The sequence below is a fragment of the Hyperolius riggenbachi genome, chromosome 4 (genome assembly GCF_040937935.1).
Source record: "Hyperolius riggenbachi isolate aHypRig1 chromosome 4, aHypRig1.pri, whole genome shotgun sequence".
NCBI lineage: Eukaryota > Metazoa > Chordata > Amphibia > Anura > Hyperoliidae > Hyperolius > Hyperolius riggenbachi.
The window spans coordinates 32,339,739-32,360,523 of NC_090649.1; the positions used below are offsets into that span (position 1 = coordinate 32,339,739).

General features: G+C 48.2%; 1 protein-coding gene across 1 annotated transcript in view; it reads left to right on the forward strand.

Moving 5' to 3' along the window:
- RAB10 (RAB10, member RAS oncogene family) overlaps window positions 1-19,093 on the forward strand; it is an 86,570-nt gene extending 67,477 nt beyond the window's left edge. Inside the window, exons 4-6 of the mRNA XM_068279923.1 lie at window positions 8,821-8,910; window positions 14,046-14,147; window positions 18,575-19,093. Coding sequence (XP_068136024.1) covers window positions 8,821-8,910; window positions 14,046-14,147; window positions 18,575-18,658 — 276 coding nt within the window. The 3' untranslated portion in view covers window positions 18,659-19,093. The remainder of the gene's footprint in view (window positions 1-8,820; window positions 8,911-14,045; window positions 14,148-18,574) is intronic.
- The last annotated feature ends 1,692 nt before the right edge of the window (window positions 19,094-20,785 follow it).

The following is a 20,785-nucleotide window of genomic DNA, read 5'->3' on the forward strand; positions in this document are numbered from 1 at the left end:
GTGTGAGATTCAGACACTAGACACAGACCATACATTGCAGCCACTAGGGCGCGCTCTATAGGTAGTAACCGTGTTAGGGAGTCTTGCACAAGGACTCCTTACTGAATTTGTGCTGGCTTATTGAATAGGAAAAGTCAGAAGCCTATGACAGCCAATCGCCGTAATTGGCTGGCTGTGGGAAGGGAGGGAGAGAAGGGTTTTAAAGAAACAGGGATTTTTATAATAAAAAAACAAAAAAAACATAATAAACATAATAATTATTATAAACAAACAAACATGGGGGAGCGATCAGACCCCACCAACAGAGAGCTCTGTTGGTGGGCAGAAAAGGGGGGGGGGTCACTTGTGTGCTGTGTTGTGCGGCCCTGCAGCTTGGCCTTAAAGCTGCAGTGGCCAATTCTACTAAAAATGGCCTGGTCACTAGGGGGGTTTAGCACTGTAGTCCTCAAGAGGTTAAAGGGCAAGTGAAGTGATATGGAGGCTGCCGTGTTTATTTCCTTTTTCACAATACCAGTAGACTGACAGCCCTGCTGGTCTATTTGGCTGCAGTGGTGTCTGAATAACACCAGAAACAAGCATGCAGCTAATCTGTCAGATGTGACAATATCAGAAACGCCTGATCTGCTGCATGCTTGTTCAGGGGCTATGGCTTAAAGTATTAGAGGCAGAGGATCAGCAGGACAGCCAGGCAATGTGCATTATTTAAAAAAGAAATAAACATGGCAGCCTCCATATCCCTCTCTCTTCAGTTGTCCTTTAAAGGGAAACCGATGTTAGAGGAATATGGAGGCTCCCATGTTTATTTCCTTTTTAAATAATGCACATTGCCTGGCAGGCCTGCTGATCCTCTGCCTCTAATACTTTAAGCCATAGACCCTGAACAAGCATGCAGCAGATCAGGCGTTTCTGACTGAAGTGTGGCTGGATTAGCTGCATGCTTGTTTCAGGTGTGTGATTTATACCCTACTGACCAGAAGGATCAGCAGGACTGCCTGGAAAATGGGATTGTGTAAAAGGAAATAACAATGTCAGCTTCTTTAACCTGTACTCAACCTTAACTTTACATTGCAGTGTTCTCCCCAGAATTTTTTTGCAGCCGGGTGGCATGAAATAGTAGCCGGGTGGCATGAAAAAGCAGCCGGGTGGGGCGAGGTGAAAATGCAGGGCAACTCTGCTTACAGCATAGGAGGAAGTGAGGAGGTGAGCTGATGACAGCCGGGTGGTCACCAAATCTAGCCGGGTGGAGCACCCGGCTAAAAGAGCCTGGGGAGAACACTGCATTGTGAGCTATGGGCCTGTTTACAACTGCTTCTTTTACTTTAAAAGCTTATGAAATATTAATATATCCCAACCTTAAGGGCTCGTTTCCACTAGTGCGGTGCGAATCGCTGGGATTCCACCGCTGACGAAATCGCATGCGGATACGATTCCGCGTGCGTTTTTTTGCCACGATTTCGCATGCGATTTCGCATAGGCAGGGTATATGCGAATTTAACAATGTCACTGCCTGGTTCAATTTACATTAGTTTTCATGCAAATTCGCACGCGAAATTGCGGCAAAAAACGCATGTGCGTTTTCCCCATCAAATACATAGCCTGCGAATCGCCTGCATTCCTCACACAGGCAAATTCTGCAGGCTCTACCGTGCAGAAAAATCCTGCACAGAAAAACACAGGAAAAAACTGACAAGTGGAAACAGGGCCATCCACTTGTATTGGCTGTGCGGATTCGCTCTAGTGGAAACGGGCCCTTAATCATTTACTGGTAGGTGAACAGAGACGCCAGTAGAATAAAAGTACATAACATTTTAAAAAATTGCTGGAAGTGGTGGACTTGCCTCCGTTAAAGCAAACACCAAGGACTGTGATTATATAAATAAATACACATTTATTGAAGGTACTGCAAGCATGCAACGCGTTTCGCAGGCACAGCCCACTTCTTCAGGCAATAAACAGGGGATAAACAGCAATTCTGTTATAGCAAGCAGAGTGACTGTGACTGTCAGACTCCTGCAATGCATTGTGGGACTTGCAGTTCCTTAACAGCTGGAGAGCCAAGGTTCCATACCCGTGATATTATGGTTAGTGCCAAAGGGACGAATTCAATGCCTATTGCATGTCTTTTTTTTTTTTTTTCTTTTTTTTTTTTTTTTTTTTTAATTTCTATAAAATATTTTTAAACTAAAAATGGCAGCTTGCATAGGTCTCACACCTCCGGTTCCTTTCAACCAGTACACTATCCAGACACTTCTGCAGCCAAAGAGATCAGCAGACTGCCAGACAATGCACATGGTTTATAAGGAAATAAATATGGCAGCGTCCATATCGCTCTCACTAGTCACTTCAGGTGTTGTGAGATTTTCAGCCTTGCACACTTGCGGTCAGATGAAACGAGGATCCCCCAGCAGCTGCAGGAGACACACCAGTAAGGCCGCTATATCTGCGATCTCGGCAGCAATGTCCCTCAGAAGCTGCGGAAGCCTCGGCCTTGGTTGGGACGGGCCCTGTACGGTCGCTTTGCCTTCCCTGCATGAGTAAAGCATTCTGCTGCTAATTGTTTACATAGCTTTGTTAGCTGAAATGATGAATTGGGTAAAGAATGAGGGCTGGCACGGTTCCCTCCGCTGATTCATCCCCGGAGCTCGGTGCTGTGAATCTGAGTTCCTAGCGCTCAGCGTGAAGACGAGTAATTAGAGCAGCGGGGGGCTGTGGACGAGGGTCAGACGCTGAATACAAGGAAGTATTATTACAACTTTCCACTTCCTGCTCAAGTCATCCTGGCTGCTGCAGCGGCAATCCCGTAACCAGTCATTGTATCCTAACACATCGGAGCAAGCCCAGGCGTATTTCCCCCCCCCCCCCCCCGGCCCCCCAATCTGCACTCCAATCCCGCGGGAGAGTGCCCCCTGCTCCAAACACCAAACCCAGGGAAGTGACTCACAAATAGCCCTGCCCCCTGCTCCAGACTCCAAACCCAGGGGAGCGATTCCTGAGCCCCCTGCTCCAGACTCCAAACCCAGGGGAGCGATTCCTGAGCCCCCGCTCCAGACTCCAAACCCAGGGGAGCGATTCCTGAGCCCCCTGCTCCAGACTCCAAACCCAGGGGAGCGATTCCTGAGCCCCCTGCTCCAGACTCCAAACCCAGGGGAGCGATTCCTGAGCCCCCTGCTCCAGACTCCAAACCCAGGGGAGCGATTCCTGAGCCCCCGCTCCAGACTCCAAACCCAGGGGAGCGATTCCTGAGCCCCCTGCTCCAGACTCCAAACCCAGGGGAGCGATTCCTGAGCCCCCTGCTCCAGACTCCAAACCCAGGGGAGCGATTCCTGAGCCCCCTGCTCCAGACTCCAAACCCAGGGGAGCGATTCCTGAGCCCCCTGCTCCAGACTCCAAACCCAGGGGAGCGATTCCTGAGCCCCCTGCTCCAGACTCCAAACCCAGGGGAGCGATTCCTGAGCCCCCTGCTCCAGACTCCAAACCCAGGGGAGCGATTCCTGAGCCCCCTGCTCCAGACTCCAAACCCAGGGGAGCAATTCATGAGCCCCCGCTCCAAACCCAGGGGAGCAAGTCCTGGCAACCCTGCAGATGCCCATAGTCTAATGTCCTACCATGTTATTATGTACTTATATAGAACTGACATCTTCTGCAGTAGGGATGGCCCTGTCTAGGACAACTCATGGAGAAGCATGTGATTAGTTTGATCAGCTGATAGATTTGTAAGGTTCTGATTTGCTGCTCAAGATCATGTGTTAAACCAGGAAGTCATCACAGCAAATCAGGACCTTACAAATCTATCAGCTGATCAAACTGATCACATGCTTCTCCATGAGTTCTCCTAGGCAGGGCCATCCCTATTCTGCAGCACATTACAGAGTACATAGACATGCCACTGACCTCAGAGGAGCTCACAATCTAATCCTACCTCTGTCAGTCTATTGTCCTACCAGATTATGTATTTATACAGCACTGACATCTTCTGCAGCATTGTACAGGGTACATAGTCATGTCACTGACTGTCCTCAGTGGAGCTCACAATCTAATCCTACCATAGTCTGATGTCCTACAATATTATGTATTTCTATAGCACTGACTTCTTCTGCAGCGCTTTACAGAGCACATAGTCATGTCACTGACTGTCCTCAGAGGAGCTCACAATCTAATCCTACCATAGTTCTAGTCTAATGTCCTACCATATTATTGTGTATTTAAATAGCACTGACATCTTCTGCAGCACATTACAGAGTACATAGTCATGTCACTGACTGTCCTCGGAGGAGAGCATAATCTAATCCTACCATAGTCATAGTGTAATGTCCTACCATATTATTATTATGTATTTATATAGCACTGACATATTCTGCAGCACTGTACAGAGTACATAGTCATGTCACTGACTGTCCTCAGTGGAGCTCACAATCTAATCCTACCATAGTCTGATGTCCTACAATATTATGTATTTCTATAGCACTGACTTCTTCTGCAGCGCTTTACAGAGCACATAGTCATGTCACTGACTGTCCTCAGAGGAGCTCACAATCTAATCCTACCATAGTTCTAGTCTAATGTCCTACCATATTATTGTGTATTTAAATAGCACTGACATCTCCTGCAGCACATTACAGAGTACATAGTCATGTCACTGACTGTCCTCGGAGGAGAGCATAATCTAATCCTACCATAGTCATGGTCTAGTATCCTCCCATATTATTATGATGTATTTATATAGCATTGACATCTGTACATAGTATAGTGATCACATACTGTGAGGGTAGCGCTGTACACACAGCTGTGGCTGAGAACCTGCTCTATACCCACGTTGGCACCATGCCCCTAGCCTGGCTCCTCTCGGCTGCACCATCACTGACTGTCCCCAGAGAAGCTCACAATCTAATCCTGCCATAGTCCTAGTCTAATGTCCTACAATATTATGTATTTATATAGCACTGACCTCTGTACATAGTGTAGTGATCAGATACTGTGAGGGTAGCGCTGTACACACAGCTGTGACTGAGAACCTGCTCTATACCCACACTGGCACCATGCCCCTAGCCTGGCTCCTCTCGGCTGCACCATCACTGAGTGCTGTGTCACAGGCCTGGCCGTCCAGAGAAGCTATTTCTGGCTGCTGCAATGAACCTGATAGGGAAGGAATTAGGTCCGTCTCGGGTGTCAGCAAGTGAAGGGAAAATGGCAAGGAAGCCACTGGCAATACAGAAGCAGGTCTGGAGGTGACAGAACTCCTGAGTCAGGCCTAGCACTGGCTGCACACATCCCACAGAGATCTCCATATTAATAGGGTGGCAGCAGGCATAGGAGTCCTGACGTGTCTGTGCTTGCTGTCATCAGGTCAGAGCCTACAGTCTCCTCTGATATTTAGTAGAAGCCTGGAGCTGCGAGCCAACCAGTGAGGAGCCGCAGATCAGCCATGCTTTGCTTAAAGTGAACCTCCGGACTAAAAATCTACTCAGCAGCACTGGCAAGGCCTGGTGTTTCTTTAACAGTTTCACAGCATCAGAACTTTGTTTCTCTTATCCAAGCCTCATTTTTAGCTGCACAGAAGAAAACTGCCCGGGCTTTTTCCCCTGATGCTGTACAAAGCATGATGGGATTTCTGATGTTGTTCTCGTTCTGCTGTTTTGGTTTTTTTTTTACATTTTGAATTTGACATTTGAAGCCTAGTGTGTGCCCCTGGGAGGGGTCATCAGGACACAGGACAGTTGGAACTGTGTCTCCTGCTCCGTCACCTCCTTTCAACCAAAAAGATGGCTGCCCCCATAACAAAGATGGCAGCCCCCCATGTAATCACAAACATTTGCCTGTTCTTTTAAAACAGGGTGGGTAAGAGACTATATTACCTATCTATTCTAATTAACATAACGAATGTAACTTAATGACAGTATGTTTGTTTAGGCTGAAGTTCCTCTTTAACCACTTGAGGACCCCAGGCTTACACCCCCTAGTGACCAGGCTATTTTTTACAATTCAGCACTCTGCAGCTTTAACAGTTTATTACTCGGCCATACAACCTAGCAGACAAATGAATCTTGCCTCCTTTTCCGCCTACCAACACAGCTTTCTGTTGGCGGGATCTGATTGCTACTGCTGCTATATATATTTTATTTAATTTTTTTATAAAATGTTTTGGTTTTTACCCTCCTTCTGAGATCCAGCCGTAGGATCACCTCTCCTAGGCATCAGCCTACGAGAGGGATCTGATTGGGAGCCTCTCCAGGGGACAGACAAGTAACAGGGCTGTCCCCAGTACAGCACTGCGCTAGATCGCAGCGCTGTACTAACTAAAATAACTGATTTTTTTTTCCTTACAGCCTGCCAGCTTCTGACTGCGGCTGGCAGGCTGTTTACAGAGCTCCGCGTAACTCAGCAGGGATGCGCTCCCCTTTGATCTCTCCCCTGTGTCAGCTGACTGCGATGGCAGAGCAGCTAATTGGTACACGCACCATCTTAACAATGCCCGTTTCCATGAAAGCAGGAAGTAGACACTCTGCAGATTTATTGCAGGATTTGTATCAGCTTTAACAAATGTTTTTCTTTAAAGCCAATGGGAACGCTTAATAAAAATAAAACTAGATACTTACCTAAGGAGAGGGAAGGTTCTCTTCTCCCAGTGCCCTCGGTGCAGCGCTGGCTCTCCCGTTCAAATCCTCCGCCACGGGGGTCTTCGGAGGTCCTCGGGAGCAGAGTCTTCCTGAAGACAGGCGGCTCTATACTGCGATTGCGTGATAAAGGACGCTCGCACGGCGCAGTATGGAGCGGCTCGTCTTCGGGAGGACTCTGGCTCCTGAAGACTTTCTGAAGTCATCTTCGCTGGTCGGACGGAGCAGTATTTGAACAATTTCAGCACCGGGAGAGGAGAGGGAAGGCTCATTAGGACCCAGAGTAAGTATCTGGTTTCTTTTTTTTTTTTTTTTTTTTTTGTATAGTGGTTCCCATTCGCTTTAAAGGTTGTTATGCTGTTACTTATCTTTTAGAGCAGAGAGGGAGTTCTAAGTTCAGGTCCCCTTTAAAGGACACTTGAAGTGAGAGGGATATGGAGGCTGCCATATTTACTTCTTTCTAAACAATACCAGTGTCCTGGCAGTCCTGCGGTCTCTTTGGCTTGCAGTAGTGTCTGACTCGCACGCCAGCATGCAGCTAATCCAGAGATATCTGATATGCATGCTTGTTCAGGGTCTATAGGTGCCCACTGACTGTACAATTTGTAGCAAATTTTCCTATTTTCGATAAGCTCATTTAGATTGAAAGAAAAAAAATGTAATGAATCCATCCACACCACTGAAGTATCCAATTTGCGATTAAATCTCTGCTAGTTATGATCGTATCTATTGAAAAATCAAGTGCAACAACATTTCTGTAAAGCAAAGCTGTACGTTTCAAAGGCGGGAAAATCCGATGCTTCCCTCGGTAGTGGGATGCCTGTGGATCCCCCGGACAACCGCTGGATGCCGGGACCCTCTGGAAATATGTGGCCGACCTCCTGTCCATGAAGGGGCGTGGTCACACAGTGTAGTCACATCACTCGTGCTGTGGGACGCAGCCAGTCGGGCTCTGTTATTGCGCAGACGCGAGGCATAGGTGTAGTGCGGCTGCACTAGTTCAGACGAGAGCTCAGCTGCACGCATTCTGGAATGCCGCGGGGACAGGGGGAGCCTTTGAGTAATCCTTAGGCTTCCCTCCACTGAGGTAAGTATCCATTTGGGGCACTTTCTACTCTTCATGTTTCCTGTTAGGAAACGATTGATAATTCAATCAGCCTATCAGCTTCTCTGTTTTCATGCAGTTTCACCTGAATAATCTGATAGAAAATACGACTGTCCACTAAAAATTCTAACGTTAATGGGCACATTAAAGGATAATAGAGATGGATTTGAAAAACGGGGAGCAGGCATGTATGGGGAGCAGTCCTCATGCCCACTGCTCCCCTCTCCCTCATTCTCCTCCACCCCCCTTCTTTGTAACTTAAAGGGATCCTGAGCAGACGCCCTGGGTATGCATATAAGCATACCCACGGCTATTTGGTACTTATCGACCCCTTATGTAAGCACTCCTGCTGCTGGACTGGCCGTTATCAGTTTCATTGTAACCAGCGACTCTGCACAAAGTCTCACTGTGACCCGGAACAGGAAGCCTGCCCCTTCCTCTGCCACACGGACGGAAGGAAAAATCCTTTAAGCATGCACAGAGAGGACACACAGGCTTCCTGTTCCGGGTCACAGTGCGACTTTGTCAGCATCGCCACATCCAATGTAATGCATAGCAGCCAGCCCGGGAGCAGGAGCCTATGGGACCAGTAAGTGTCTCCTCTTAACCAAATAGCTGCAGGTAGGCTTATGTGCCTGCCCATGGCGTCTGCTCCAGGTCCTTCAGCCTCTTCCGGGTCAGCGAGTCGCTCAGCAGTGCGCAGATGCCAGCCCTGCTGCTATGTGCGTACTAGATCCCACTGCCACGAGTGCACCGTGCATGCACACAGCGTCACAACTACATCGTGCGCATGCGTGGGGTGATCCTGTCTGCAGGCGTGTGATTTAGGAGGCCAGGCCTGCGCACTGCTGCATGACTCGCCGGCACAGAAGAGGCTGCAGGGGAGCATGCCTGCTTCCCAGTTTATCCAATTGCTTTCAGCTCTGGTATCCTTTAAGTGGCTGTGCTGCCAGTGATGGTATGAGCAGTGTAACTGTACAGCACTGCCAGGCAGGGACCGTAGCCGCTCCACTGCTGGTCTGTCTGTCTGCCTGTTACACAAGGTGCTGATTGTTTACCGCAGAGATGAGTCACATTAACCCTTTGTCTCCCTCCTCTCTCCAGCATGCCAATGAAGACGTGGAGCGGATGCTGCTAGGAAACAAGTGTGACATGGAGGACAAGAGGGTCGTGCCCAAAGCAAAGGGAGAGCAGGTGAGCTGGTGCCCCCTGTGGCTGTGTGCTGGTACTGCAGGGAATGCCCAGTTTCTCGGGACAGCAGTTTTTGTAGGGCACATTACACTTGGAGAGGAAGAATTCATCTGGAAGGCTGCTCAGATTACTCACACAGGACAGGGACTCTTTAGATCCTTATGCATTTCCCTTTCACAGCATTTAAGAACACTTATTGTTCTGTAAAGTGTAGTTAAATCAGTTGTGAGACTGCGAGTTTTTATTACCTAATGAGATCCTGTCTGAGAGAGTCAGTGACCGGATTCCCTGGAGTCCCAGTAGGGGTAGTTAAGCCACGCCTCTGCCTGCCTGCAGAAAGGTGAGGTGGAGTGGGAGGAGCTCAGGCTGTAGTGATCTTTATGCTAGCCAGTCGGTGTCAGTTTCATATGGCAAGCGATTGATCGTTCTTGGTCAGAGATTGTGAAATGGTGATCAGCGACAGCCACAAACGAGTTCAGTCACTTTAAGATAAGTGCACTGCTTTTGATATCAGTCGGTAGAACTCGCTGTGCTGTAAATTCTTGGAATGCTTTGAGAAAGCGCCTCTATGGTGCAATACCTTTAATTCAGTTGGCAAATTGCAAAAGAAACGCTTGTACAAGATCGCATAAATTTGCAAGCATATCTCACATGTCCAATGTTCCACTCCTCGGACGTCGACCGTGGCCAGCAGGGGACATCAACCAGGGTCCTTGTTGGTCTGGAGTCCTGGCAAGCTCTGTGTGCCGAGTGATGACGGCGCGTTGCTCAGGATCCTGACTTGACAAAGACACACTGGTGTGTTGAAACGCGTCTTCATTATCACTCGGCACACAGAGCTTGCGTGGACTCCAGACCAACACGGACCCTTGTTGATGTCCCCCACTGCCCACGGTCGACGTCCGAGGAGTGGAACATTGGGCATGTGAGATATGCTTGCAAATTTATGCGCTCTTGTACAAGCGTTTCTTTTGCAATTTGCCAACTGAATTAAAGGTATTGCACCATAGAGGGGCTTTCTTCTCTCTCCTATCTTTTTTTCCTTGCTAGTGACTTATGTTGCATTTTATTGATAAGGTGTGACAATATCAGCTAGAACAGTTAAAAAAAAATTGAATTGCATAGGGGCCTATGCATTTACCAGGGAGGTGGGATTGGTAGTCCACAGGATGTAGGTTGTGAGCAGTTGTAAACCCTCTAAAAGGGAAGCCAGCTAGCTCCAGCGGTCTTAAAGGATACATCTGGGGAAAAAGTTTCACTCACCTGGGGCTTCTTCCAACCCCTGGAAGTCGGTCTGGTCCCACACCGTAGCTCCGCCTTCACCCAGGCCTCTGCTCTCCCCCCTGGACCATTGCAACCCGCGGCTCGGTTGGGACCGTCTTCAGACGCTCCTTGTTCTCCCGTCGCCAGCAGTGCTCTGCGCTCACATAGTTCAGAGAGAATTGAACTGCGCAAGCGCAGAGTGGCAATCATGAAAGGCCTGCGCATGCACAGAAGATCTCAACCCAGCTGCTGGTCAAGATCTTCTGGAGGGGAGAGGGGAGGTCTGGCTCAGAGCAGAACTATAGTGTGGCACCTAACAGACCTCCACTGCCTAAAAGAAGCCCCAGGTGAGTGAATGGAGAGGCGCACAGCTGCAGGCAAGCAAAGCCACTCAGGAACTTGTAGTTCCAAACGTATTGCTTATAATTTAAATCATGCCTGCTTGAATGATTTGCCTTGTGCAGTCCTGGCTTCAGGCTGGCAGTGAATGTGAACCAGAAGTTGCACACTATGTGCAGACATAGCTAGATGTATGGGGTGAGCCTGCCAGTTCTTCCCTGTGTGCCTATACTGGCCATACACAATAACTGGCTATGCTATAAACTTACTCTTGTTCTGATGTGTAAACCATGTCCCAGTGCTTCCTCCGTTGTATGTAAACCTGTGATATATGCGTCTGTGTCCCGGCGTCACACAGTAAGCAGAGCCCCAGGGCTGCCTCTGTACAGTGTAGTAAATATTTACATACCAGCCGCAGGGGAGCGGGGATACTGATGTGTGCGGATAGATGGTGCGTAGGTGGCTTCATCTCATTATTAGGATCAGGCAAGCTAGACATAGACAAGGCACAGGACATTAATATCACGCTTTTCTCCCGGCAGACTCAAAGCGGCAGAGCTGCAGCCACTAGGGAGCGCTCTATAGGCAGCAGTGTTGGGTAATCTTGCACGAGAACTCCTTACTGAATAGGTGCTGGCTTACTGAACAGGAAGAGCCGAGATTCAAATCCAGGTCTCCTGTGTCAGAGGCAGAGCCCTTAACCAGCATTCTATCCAGCTACAGTCTATTGCCTTAGCAGTGTTTTGTGGGTAATTCTCCTAACACCCAAATCAACACTGTAACCATGCCAACACATGAAAAGCAATGGTACTGGTCAATCAGCTGCCAACCAATGCATGGGAGGCTAGTGGCATTCATTGTCTAGCAAAACTCCCATTTCCTAGGTAAGTGAAGATGTTTGCATGTTAGTTTACCACCCATCTGTAATCCTCGCCATACATGGAAGGACCATTAGCACGAAAGCGGTAAGGGCTGTTTCCACTAATGGCAAATTTGTATCACAATTTTCCACAATGGCTCAGCAACCAATGCATGTCAGTGGAATAATTTCCATTGAATGTGGTTGTGCCATTGTGGTGTGATACGAGGATTGCATGCTCCTGGTTTCTGCAGCACACATCTGATTCTCCCCAGCAGTTAGTGACAGCCGCATCCGGCTAGTGGAACCTGGCCCTAGTACAATGTACTGCAACAATATATTATTGGGAAATTACAAGCACTTATTTGCTAAAATAACAGTAATATACCCTCATTACATACATATTTATTTTAAAAAAACTGAGTTCATAAGGCAACTATTTGTTTTGTATTTTTTTTAATTGTCACTTGTTTTTCTATTTGGTATATATGGGGGAAGGTGGGGGTTTTATAAGGGGTTTTGTATGTATTTTAGTTTTGATTTTACTTTATGGCTACAAAATGGTCGCTACAAAAAATGTTGTCCTGTATTACCCGAAAGTGTTCAATCCTTTTTCTTTTTTCTTTCTTTCTCTTCCTTCATTTTCCTTTTTCCTTTTATTATTTTGAGTGATCATGGCTCCTGATTGGGGTCATGTTCCTTCAGTCTCGGGCAATGCGGTTGGCTCGGGGAATTCCCAGCATGTAAATTGGGCCATGAATGAGTGGTGGGAGCGCATGCGCCATCTGCTGATCTAGAGGATGTACCAGTGCTCCTGTTTGTGTCAGTGTAAGAAGTTAAATGGTACCCAAGGTGGGGGGAAAGTTTTAATTGCCTGGGTCTTCTTCCAGCCTCCAACAGTCTATCGGGTTCCTTTGCTTCCTCCCAGTCCCCTCCGTTGTGCTGCTTTTCCCCCTCCAAAAGCTCACCGGCTAGAATAGGCACAGGCTACTGTGCAATGAGCTTCCTCGATCACACTCGCTGGGAGCGTTCTGAGCATGTGTAGGTCGTAGAGACTTGGTAACACAGCTGGAGCGGCACATGTGCATTCGGTACGTTTCTAGTAAGTAAAACTCCCTTTTTTTCTTTTTTTCTCTCCCCGACTCAGGTTTTCTTTAACCCTTTTGGGACCGGCTGCCTAACAACCCCCTTAAGGACCAGGCGTTTTTGCTGTGGGGGGTGGCGCGTTTTGGGGGTCAGGCAGCCAGATCCCTAGTGGGGCTTTCTGTGCATGGTGCCCCCCCTGTAGCCCGGTTTGCCCCCTGTCGCTGGCAGCCATCACTCACCTTCCAGGCTCCAGCGATGAGCCGCAGGGAACCCATCCGCTCCGGCTGACATCTCTGCTGCTACTGCCGCTTAGTTCCGGGTCGCAGCTTGATGATGTCATCAAGCTGGCACCCGCCGCATCAAACGTCAGAGGGAGCAGAGATGCCCGCCAGAGCGGAGGGGAACGCCAATCGTCGTGGGAACAGCAGGAAGGTGAGTAGATCATATTCCTCCCCCCACCGCCTCAGCTCTGTAGGTGATCACTATGATCTGCCCGCAATTGTAGTGATCATGTGATCAGCAGCGATACGCGATGGCTGCTGATCACTGAGGGGAGGTGCCAGCTGTCATATGACAGCTTAATCTCCCCTCCCGGGTGCGCACGATCGCGTCAGGGAGCGATAGCGGCGGGTGGTGTAGATTCTACGCCGCATCAGCCTAGAGCAGCCACAAGTGCGGCGTAGAATCTAATGCACGCAGTCCCGAAAGGGTTAAGCTACAGTCACACAGTAGATTAAATTCACCCGAGCATGTGATGGATACCTATTGTGTGGACATCGCCCACCCGACATCGCCATGCCAACCGTAGGCATGCGTGATCTTTAGTAACCCAAGAGCACATCGTTTTCCGTACTCAACCATCGCCCTCTGAGCCTCTCCATCGTAAGCCACACGTCATTCCTCCCCAAATTCCGATCACCGCCCGGTGATGGTCTCCTTATGTGTGTACGAGACCTTTATATGAAGCAGCTTACAGGTGATCTGCACCCTCTAGTGGCTGAAGGAATAGCCACAATACTCCAGAACAATCTGGGTTTGGCGGATGGAGTATATGCTCTCCAGAGTACTCCAACATGAATTAACCAGCCCCTCTGTTTTGTCCTGTGACTTGGTGGGCGAAAGTAGTACAATTCAAAGTCAACCAGACAAGCCCTATAGGTGGTGGTCCAAATCCACAAGAGTGAAGGTTTGGTACTGCCGCTTTAATTGTATATCCAATAGCCTAGTGCTGATCGCACACAACGTTTCAGTCATAAGGTGCCCTTCATCAGGTAGGACAGCATTCCCTTCATGTCAATAGGCAAATGGGGAGTTGTTACTGGATCCAGCATAGTTGCCAAGCATCCAGTCCCACTGCTACATGACATGCCATCAGCAGTATTCTGTGGCACCGCTCAAGTCTCTATGGCAACTGCTCAGTATAACTGCCTGCCAGTACGTTTGTAAGCTCCAAAATATTAAACCATCCTTCATAACACTGCTGTAGTGCTTTCATAAGATTGCTGCCTAATAAAGGCTGTACAAACGGTAAAACAATGTGTGGATGTCGTTGTATTGTGAATTTCTCATCGACTTTCTCTTTCTCCCACAGATCGCTCGGGAGCATGGAATTAGGTTTTTTGAGACTAGCGCAAAAGCAAACGTAAACATTGAGAAGGCATTCCTCACGTTAGCAGAAGACATACTTCGAAAGGTAAGAGTCGCTTTATATACATGGATAATCATTCCTTCTGCAGAGGGCAATTCTGTTATCCCGGGGGGGGGGTGTGCAGAGTGGATATTTTGTCAGATGTAGTCCCAGTCTGCCTCAACCCAGTGATGTAGCTCCCCAGTCCAGAGGCTTCCCTGATCTTCCTAGACCCCTCTGTTCCTCTGACGGGACCCCCTTTAAGACATCCGGCATTGGTGTTGCTTGCGGCTGCGCTGTGCGGGTGCAAAGTACAGTCTGCGCAGCAGCACAGGGCCACTGGTGTGCGGCTTTCTCCTCCGTGCTTCTGCGCAGGCGGCGACCCTACTGGCACCTGCGCAGTGTGGCCACGCTCTTACAGGGAGGGCATTGCGAAGATGCAGAGTCCCGGCCGACAGCAGAGGGGTCCTGGACATCTGGAGGCTTTCCTCTTCAGTGATATCTGATATCTAGCTGTAGATGAGGGTCTCCTGATTCAGTTCACTTTCCTCACAGAGACTTTTCTTTCATCAGATCTGCAGAATACATGTTCATCCACAAGGAATTGATAGAGTTCTGAAAGGTAGTTGAGTAAAATTCTAAGTACAACCACTTCAGAACCGTAGCCTTACACCTCCCTAGTGACCGGGCTATTTTTTGTAATTTAGGGCTCTGCAGCTTTAAAGTGGATCCGAGATGAACTTTTACTCATTGCATAATTGTGTTCCTTTCCTATTGTTTATAGGGCATTCCTCAAGCCAAATACTTTTTTGTTTTTGTTTTAATACTCTAAAGCTGGCCATACACTGGCCCGATTTGCCGCCGTTTGACAGCAGATTCGATCACTGGGATTGAATCTGCTGCCAATCGTTCGCACTAAACGCACCCGCCAATCCGATTTCCTCCCGAAATCGGATTGTTCGATCACGCCGTGCGGGAAATTACCGTCGATCGCCTGCGGGTAGGGAGTGCGTCGCTAGCGGCGGCCGATTCCGATACAGGTATACATTACCTGACGCTGGCTCCCGGGCATCTTCTCCGCGCTGCACCGCTCTGTTCCTGCTTCCATCCCAGCGTACATTAACTTCCTGTGTCACTCCAATGACCAGAAAGTTCAAATAGAGGGCGCTCTATTTGAACTTCCTGGTCACGGAGTGACACAGTGTACGCTGGGATGCGGTGCAGCGCGGAGAAGAGGACCCGGAGCCAGCTTCAGGTAATGTATACAGGGTAGGGGACAGGCGGCAGGAGCAGCTCAACAGATTGTGATTTGGTTTCAGGCTGAAATCGATTCACAATCTGTTTGCAGTAAAGGCAGCCATATGATCCCTCTCTGATCAGATTCAATCAGAGAAGGATCTATCTGTTGGTCGATCTAATGGCAAATCGACCAGTGTATGGCTACCTTAATTCCCTATAAACTAAAAAAGCCACGCCCACAGGTTTTCAGAGCCAAGGCAGTAGCAAGGGCTCATGGGAGCTCAGTCTGGGCAGGAGGAGGTGTTACTAGCCATTGATTTCAGAGGCAGAGGGGAGGAGGAGAGGGGATTAGGCTAATGGCTCAAGATACAGATAAGCCTGCCTCTGTGTAATGTTTACAAACATGGCCGCTGTCACTGTATCACAGGAAGAAATAATCATATTCTATTGAAGCTGTTTGCAGCTAGATTTGCTGTGTAAACCATCTAAACTATACATAAGATATATAGACAAGTTACTTGTTATAGTTAGTTTTTCATCTCGGATCCGCTTTAAGAGCTCGCTGCAGAGCCATACAACCGTGTACACATGAATTCCCCTCCCCCTTTTCTTCCCACCAACAGAGCTTTCTGTTGGTGGGCTCTAATCGCTGCTGCGTTGTTTTGTTTTTTTTTTGTTTTAAATAACATTACCTATTTTTTTTTTTCTCCTTGCCCTCCCTGCCCCGGCCAGCCAATCACGGCGATCATCAGCCAATGAGAGCCGATCGCTCTTGAACCTCTCTAGGGGACAGCCAAGTGACACGGCTGTCCAGTACAGAGCTGCTGTAGATCGCAGCACTGTACAATGTAAAGAGACAGCGGTTTCGCCTTCTAGGATCCAGAAGTTTCTTTCTTCTTGGCCATTTCCTTTTTCACACGAGCTTTGGCTCGGGTACACTCTCTAACACCACGCCATTGTTTTCTGGTGGAGTTAGGGCTGTTTGTGCACGATTTCGCGTACGCAAATACGGATCTGGAATCTCAGCCTGAAATCAATAGGCTGCTTTAGTATTCTGGACAACCAATCTGCATCCCCATAACTCTGCATGGCACGGCTAAAGGGATTGGGATGGGTAATCTGTGTGTGCAAGTGCCGGTGTCCATCTTGGACCCGGAAAGACAGCGCTAATGGAAACCCGCCCTTAAAGGATACCCGATGTGACATGAGATAGACATGGGTATGTACAGTGCCTACCACACAAATAACTATGCTGTGTTCCTTTTTTTCTTTCCCTGCCTGAAAGAGTTAAACATCAGGTATGTAAGTGTCAGTTCCTATCTGAGTCAGGACTGGTTCAGACTACAGTGTGACCGTCACTGATAATAAATTACAACTATAAAACACTTTCCTAGCAAAAAAATGGCCTCTGAGAGCAGGAAAGAGATAAAAGGGGTCAAAAGTTCATATATTTTAGCTCTGGCATAGTTCAATGAATGTCATTGAGCAAAAACCATAAAACAGAAAAAACTTAAAGTAGATTTAAATACAAAATAAAACTGGAATATCTTGAAAAGTCATTTTTAGGAGAAGGATAGATACAATTGTTTCATTAGTTTATTTTCACCTCGGGTGTCCTTTAAAGTGAGATATGAAATACTCTCCTTTGCGAATATTTAAAGGACAACTGAGGTGACATGAGCTAGACGTGTATGTACAGTGCCAGCACACAACTAGGCTGCATTCCTTTTTTCTTTCTTTGCCTGAAAGAGTTAAACATCAGGTATGTAAATTACAGTTTCTGACCGGGTCAGACTATAGCATAACCCTCACTGATAAGTAATTACAGCCCTTAAAACACTTTCCTGTCAGCAAGTGGCTTCTAAGAGCAGAAATAGATAAAAAGGGTCAGTAATTCATAGATTTGAGCTCTGACATACATCAATGAAGGTGTCATTGAGCAGAGACAATGAAACAGTAAAAACATAAAATCTAGATTTAAATATAAAACTGTGGTATATCTTAAAAATTCATTTTTAGTAGGAGGAGGATAGATAGAATTGGTTTTTCTCATCCGTTTATTTTCACCTCAGATGTCCTTTAACCACTTGCCGACCAGGGGATGTTACACTGATCGGTGCTGCGTGGGCTCTACAGCCCGCAGCACCGATCAGCAGTGCAGCAGGGCGATCAGACTACCCCCCTTTTTTCCCCACTAGGGGGATGTCCTGCTGAGGGGGTCTGATCGCCGCCGGCTGCAGTTGCTTAGCGGGGGGGGCTCTTCAAAGCCCCCCTCCGCAGCGCTTTCAGCCCTCTCGCCAGCTCCCTCCCTCTCCCTTCCCCTGTGTGCTGCGCAGGACGGATTTCCGTCCTGCGCATTGAAGGATAGGCTTCAGCCTATCATATGCCGGCGATCCCCGGCCAATCAGAGGCCGGGGATCGCCGATCTGCCTTACGGCGCTGCTGCGCAGCAGCGCCGTATGATGTAAACAGCGGGGATTTCTTCCCCGCCTGTTTACATTTTGCCGGCGAGCCGCCATCGGCGGCTCTCCGGCTGTTCACGGAGACACCCTCCGTGAACTGACATGGAAAGGCCGCTCGATCGAGCGGCCGTTTCCATGGTAACCCGCAGACGACCAGTTTACGCCAATCGGCGTTAGCTGGTCGTCAAGAGGTTAACCTCCTTGACGGTAACCCCGAGCTAGGGTCAGGGCGGAAAACTGCAGCTCAGAGCGATAATCCCGACCTCTGATTGGGGTAGCCAACGGAGGCTGTGTGCAGAGTACAGCGGGTGTTTCTACATACCTCCCGGGGATCCCGACGGCTGACGCCATTCTTCTTCCTCTCCTCCGAGACTCTTCCTCCTGGTGAGATCGCCAGCTGTCGTCATGACAGCCGGCAATTTCACTTTAGAGTTGCAGTGCCACCCGGAGGGATGGAGGCATAACTGCAGCACTGGATCCAGGGAGGTGAGTGATTGCTGGGCTGCTGCAGATCTCCAGTGCAGCATTTTTTTTTCCAGGTTTTAGGGTCTGAAGGGTGCAAACAAATTGCATTGCTTTTAAACCCTAAAATCCAGAAAAGACTCAGAATGCCAAGGAGGTTAAGAGGAAAGTTAGCTGTATTGAGGTCATGAACTCACGTGAGAAGTCAGGAGTTGTATAGATGGCCTCTGGTGGGCTGGCCTGGAGAATGGCTGTAATATGGAGGCTGCGATGTGAATTGAGGATGTCTCCAATGTAACCATCTCTCTCTCTCTCTGTTTTTTCTTCCAGACTCCAGTTAAAGAACCCAACAGTGAGAATGTAGATATTAGCAGCGGCGGCGGTGTGACCGGCTGGAAGAGCAAATGTTGTTGAGCGTTTTATTTACATCACCGTCCCCTTCCTCACCCCATTACCCGACCCCCACCCATCATTGTCCCCGCAGCATAAACCACTCTGATCCCGCCCTATCCCTTCATTTATACCTATGAATGTTCCCCTCTCCCCACCCCCATCATATTAACATCCTCTCTCTCCATGTAAGCGAGTGCTGGCTGGTCTCCTCCGGACGTGTACAGAGCCGAGGACGGCGGAGGGGAAAGGGCTCTATGCTGAATCATGTTGGTGTGACGTTTTCTCATTATTCCGCTCCTCCTTCCCCTCCCCAGTCACTACATTTTGGTTGTATCCTCATGTCCCCTCTCGTTCTGTTATCACTAAGATGAAAGGTTGCAGATGGAGACACCTACAGCGAATACTGCTACTATTCTGGAATACTGAAATGTGTATCACAATAAAATTTAGAGTGAATCACTATGGTCGTCTCCATCATTAAGGGAGAAACGCGTCTCCCGTGATTGGGGTTGTTACAAAACACACCTTTCCTTGACTTCTCGGTTGTACCAGACCCAAAACCTAGAAGGAAAAACAGATACTTACCTCGGTAGAGGGAAGGGCAAGGCTGTGGAGTCTGCACAAAATTCGTCGTCCTCAGTTTATGAAACTACTGACTCCAGGTACCCATAAGTGCTCCGACTACTTTGTCTAATACGGGGTTTCTCAACCTGGGTTCCCTGGCCTAGAACCCCAGAGTTCCTTGGATACTTTTCAGGGGTTCCACTGGCGTAACAATAGGGCCTGCAGCCCCTGCTCCGGGGGGGGGGGGGGGGGGCACTCGGGGCCGTTTTGGGGGGGGGGGGGCTGGAGGGGTCGCAGCATGAGGGGAAAGCCATGGCCACGCTCGGCGGGGAGGGGGGGGGGGCGTATAAACAGGAAGTCGCGTCAGAGACTAGAGAGAGGAACACACGCTGGAGCACACGGAAGGTATGTAGCTGTCGCTGCCCAGACAATAATTTAAGCTGGAGGGGAGAGCCCTGAGGTGAGGGGGGAGGGGGCCTTCCCCCTTCCCGCCGAGTGTGGCCATTGCTTTCCCCTCATGCTGCAACCCCTCCAGCCCCCCAAAATGGCCTGGGGGGGGGCTCAGAACTTCTGCAGGGGGGGCCTAGTTACGCCCTTGAGGGCTTCCTTGGCATTTTTCCACATGGGTGTTGAGGGAAGTATGACAGAGAGCACACTATAATAGGGACACACTATAGTTGGTGGTCAGAATAGTAATGAACGCATTAATAAAAAGCATTAAAATAAAGGGACATTATAATGAAGGGCACTGTAATAGGTCCTAAACGGCCACACCAGCTTTTAACCACTTTATCCACCACTGCAGTATATCTACATCCTCTGTGACTTCATCTAAGCCACAAGTCAGTAGATATACGTCTTGTAGTAGAAGCAGTGCTGTGCAGGATTGGGCTGGCTCCTGTGCACACCTCCGGCATTATCTGATGCAGCACTAATTGGTGAAGGGGAATATATGTTTCCTGAGCTAATGAGATTGTTTTTTTTACCATTAAAAATACTTTTTATTTTCTCAGTTCATAATGAAAAATACACTGTAGAATTATTTCAGAATCAAAAATCACCATAAATTGTGACAGGAACATAAGTTTTGTGATGAGCAGTAAGAATAGTCAAACTAAATTTGTGTTTTTTATCTACAGTAGCCTTTTTATTTTTAAAGTGGAATTGATAAATCTGAGAAATGTGTTTTTTTTTCTATTTTCTTTCCTAGTTTTCCCATTAAAATTTATAGAAAACAAAATTGTTCGAGGGAAAAAATGGCATACAATGAAAGCCTAGTTTTTCTTGAAAAAAATATACATTTCATTTCTGTGTCATAAGTAGGGATAAAGTTATTTCTGATTAAATAAGGACATAGCTAAACTGTCAAACCTGCTCTGGTCCAAAAGTGGGAAACAAGGTCTGGGTGTGAAGTGGTTAAAGACCATGCCACCTGCAAATGCAATTCAAGGGTTCCTTGTGATGCAAAAATTACTTGCAGGGGTTTCTTGAAATCCAAAAAGTATTTGCAGGGTTCCTCCAGGGTCAATAGGTTGAGAACAGGCTGATCTAATACTTACCAGGGCTGTGGAGTTGGTACAAAAA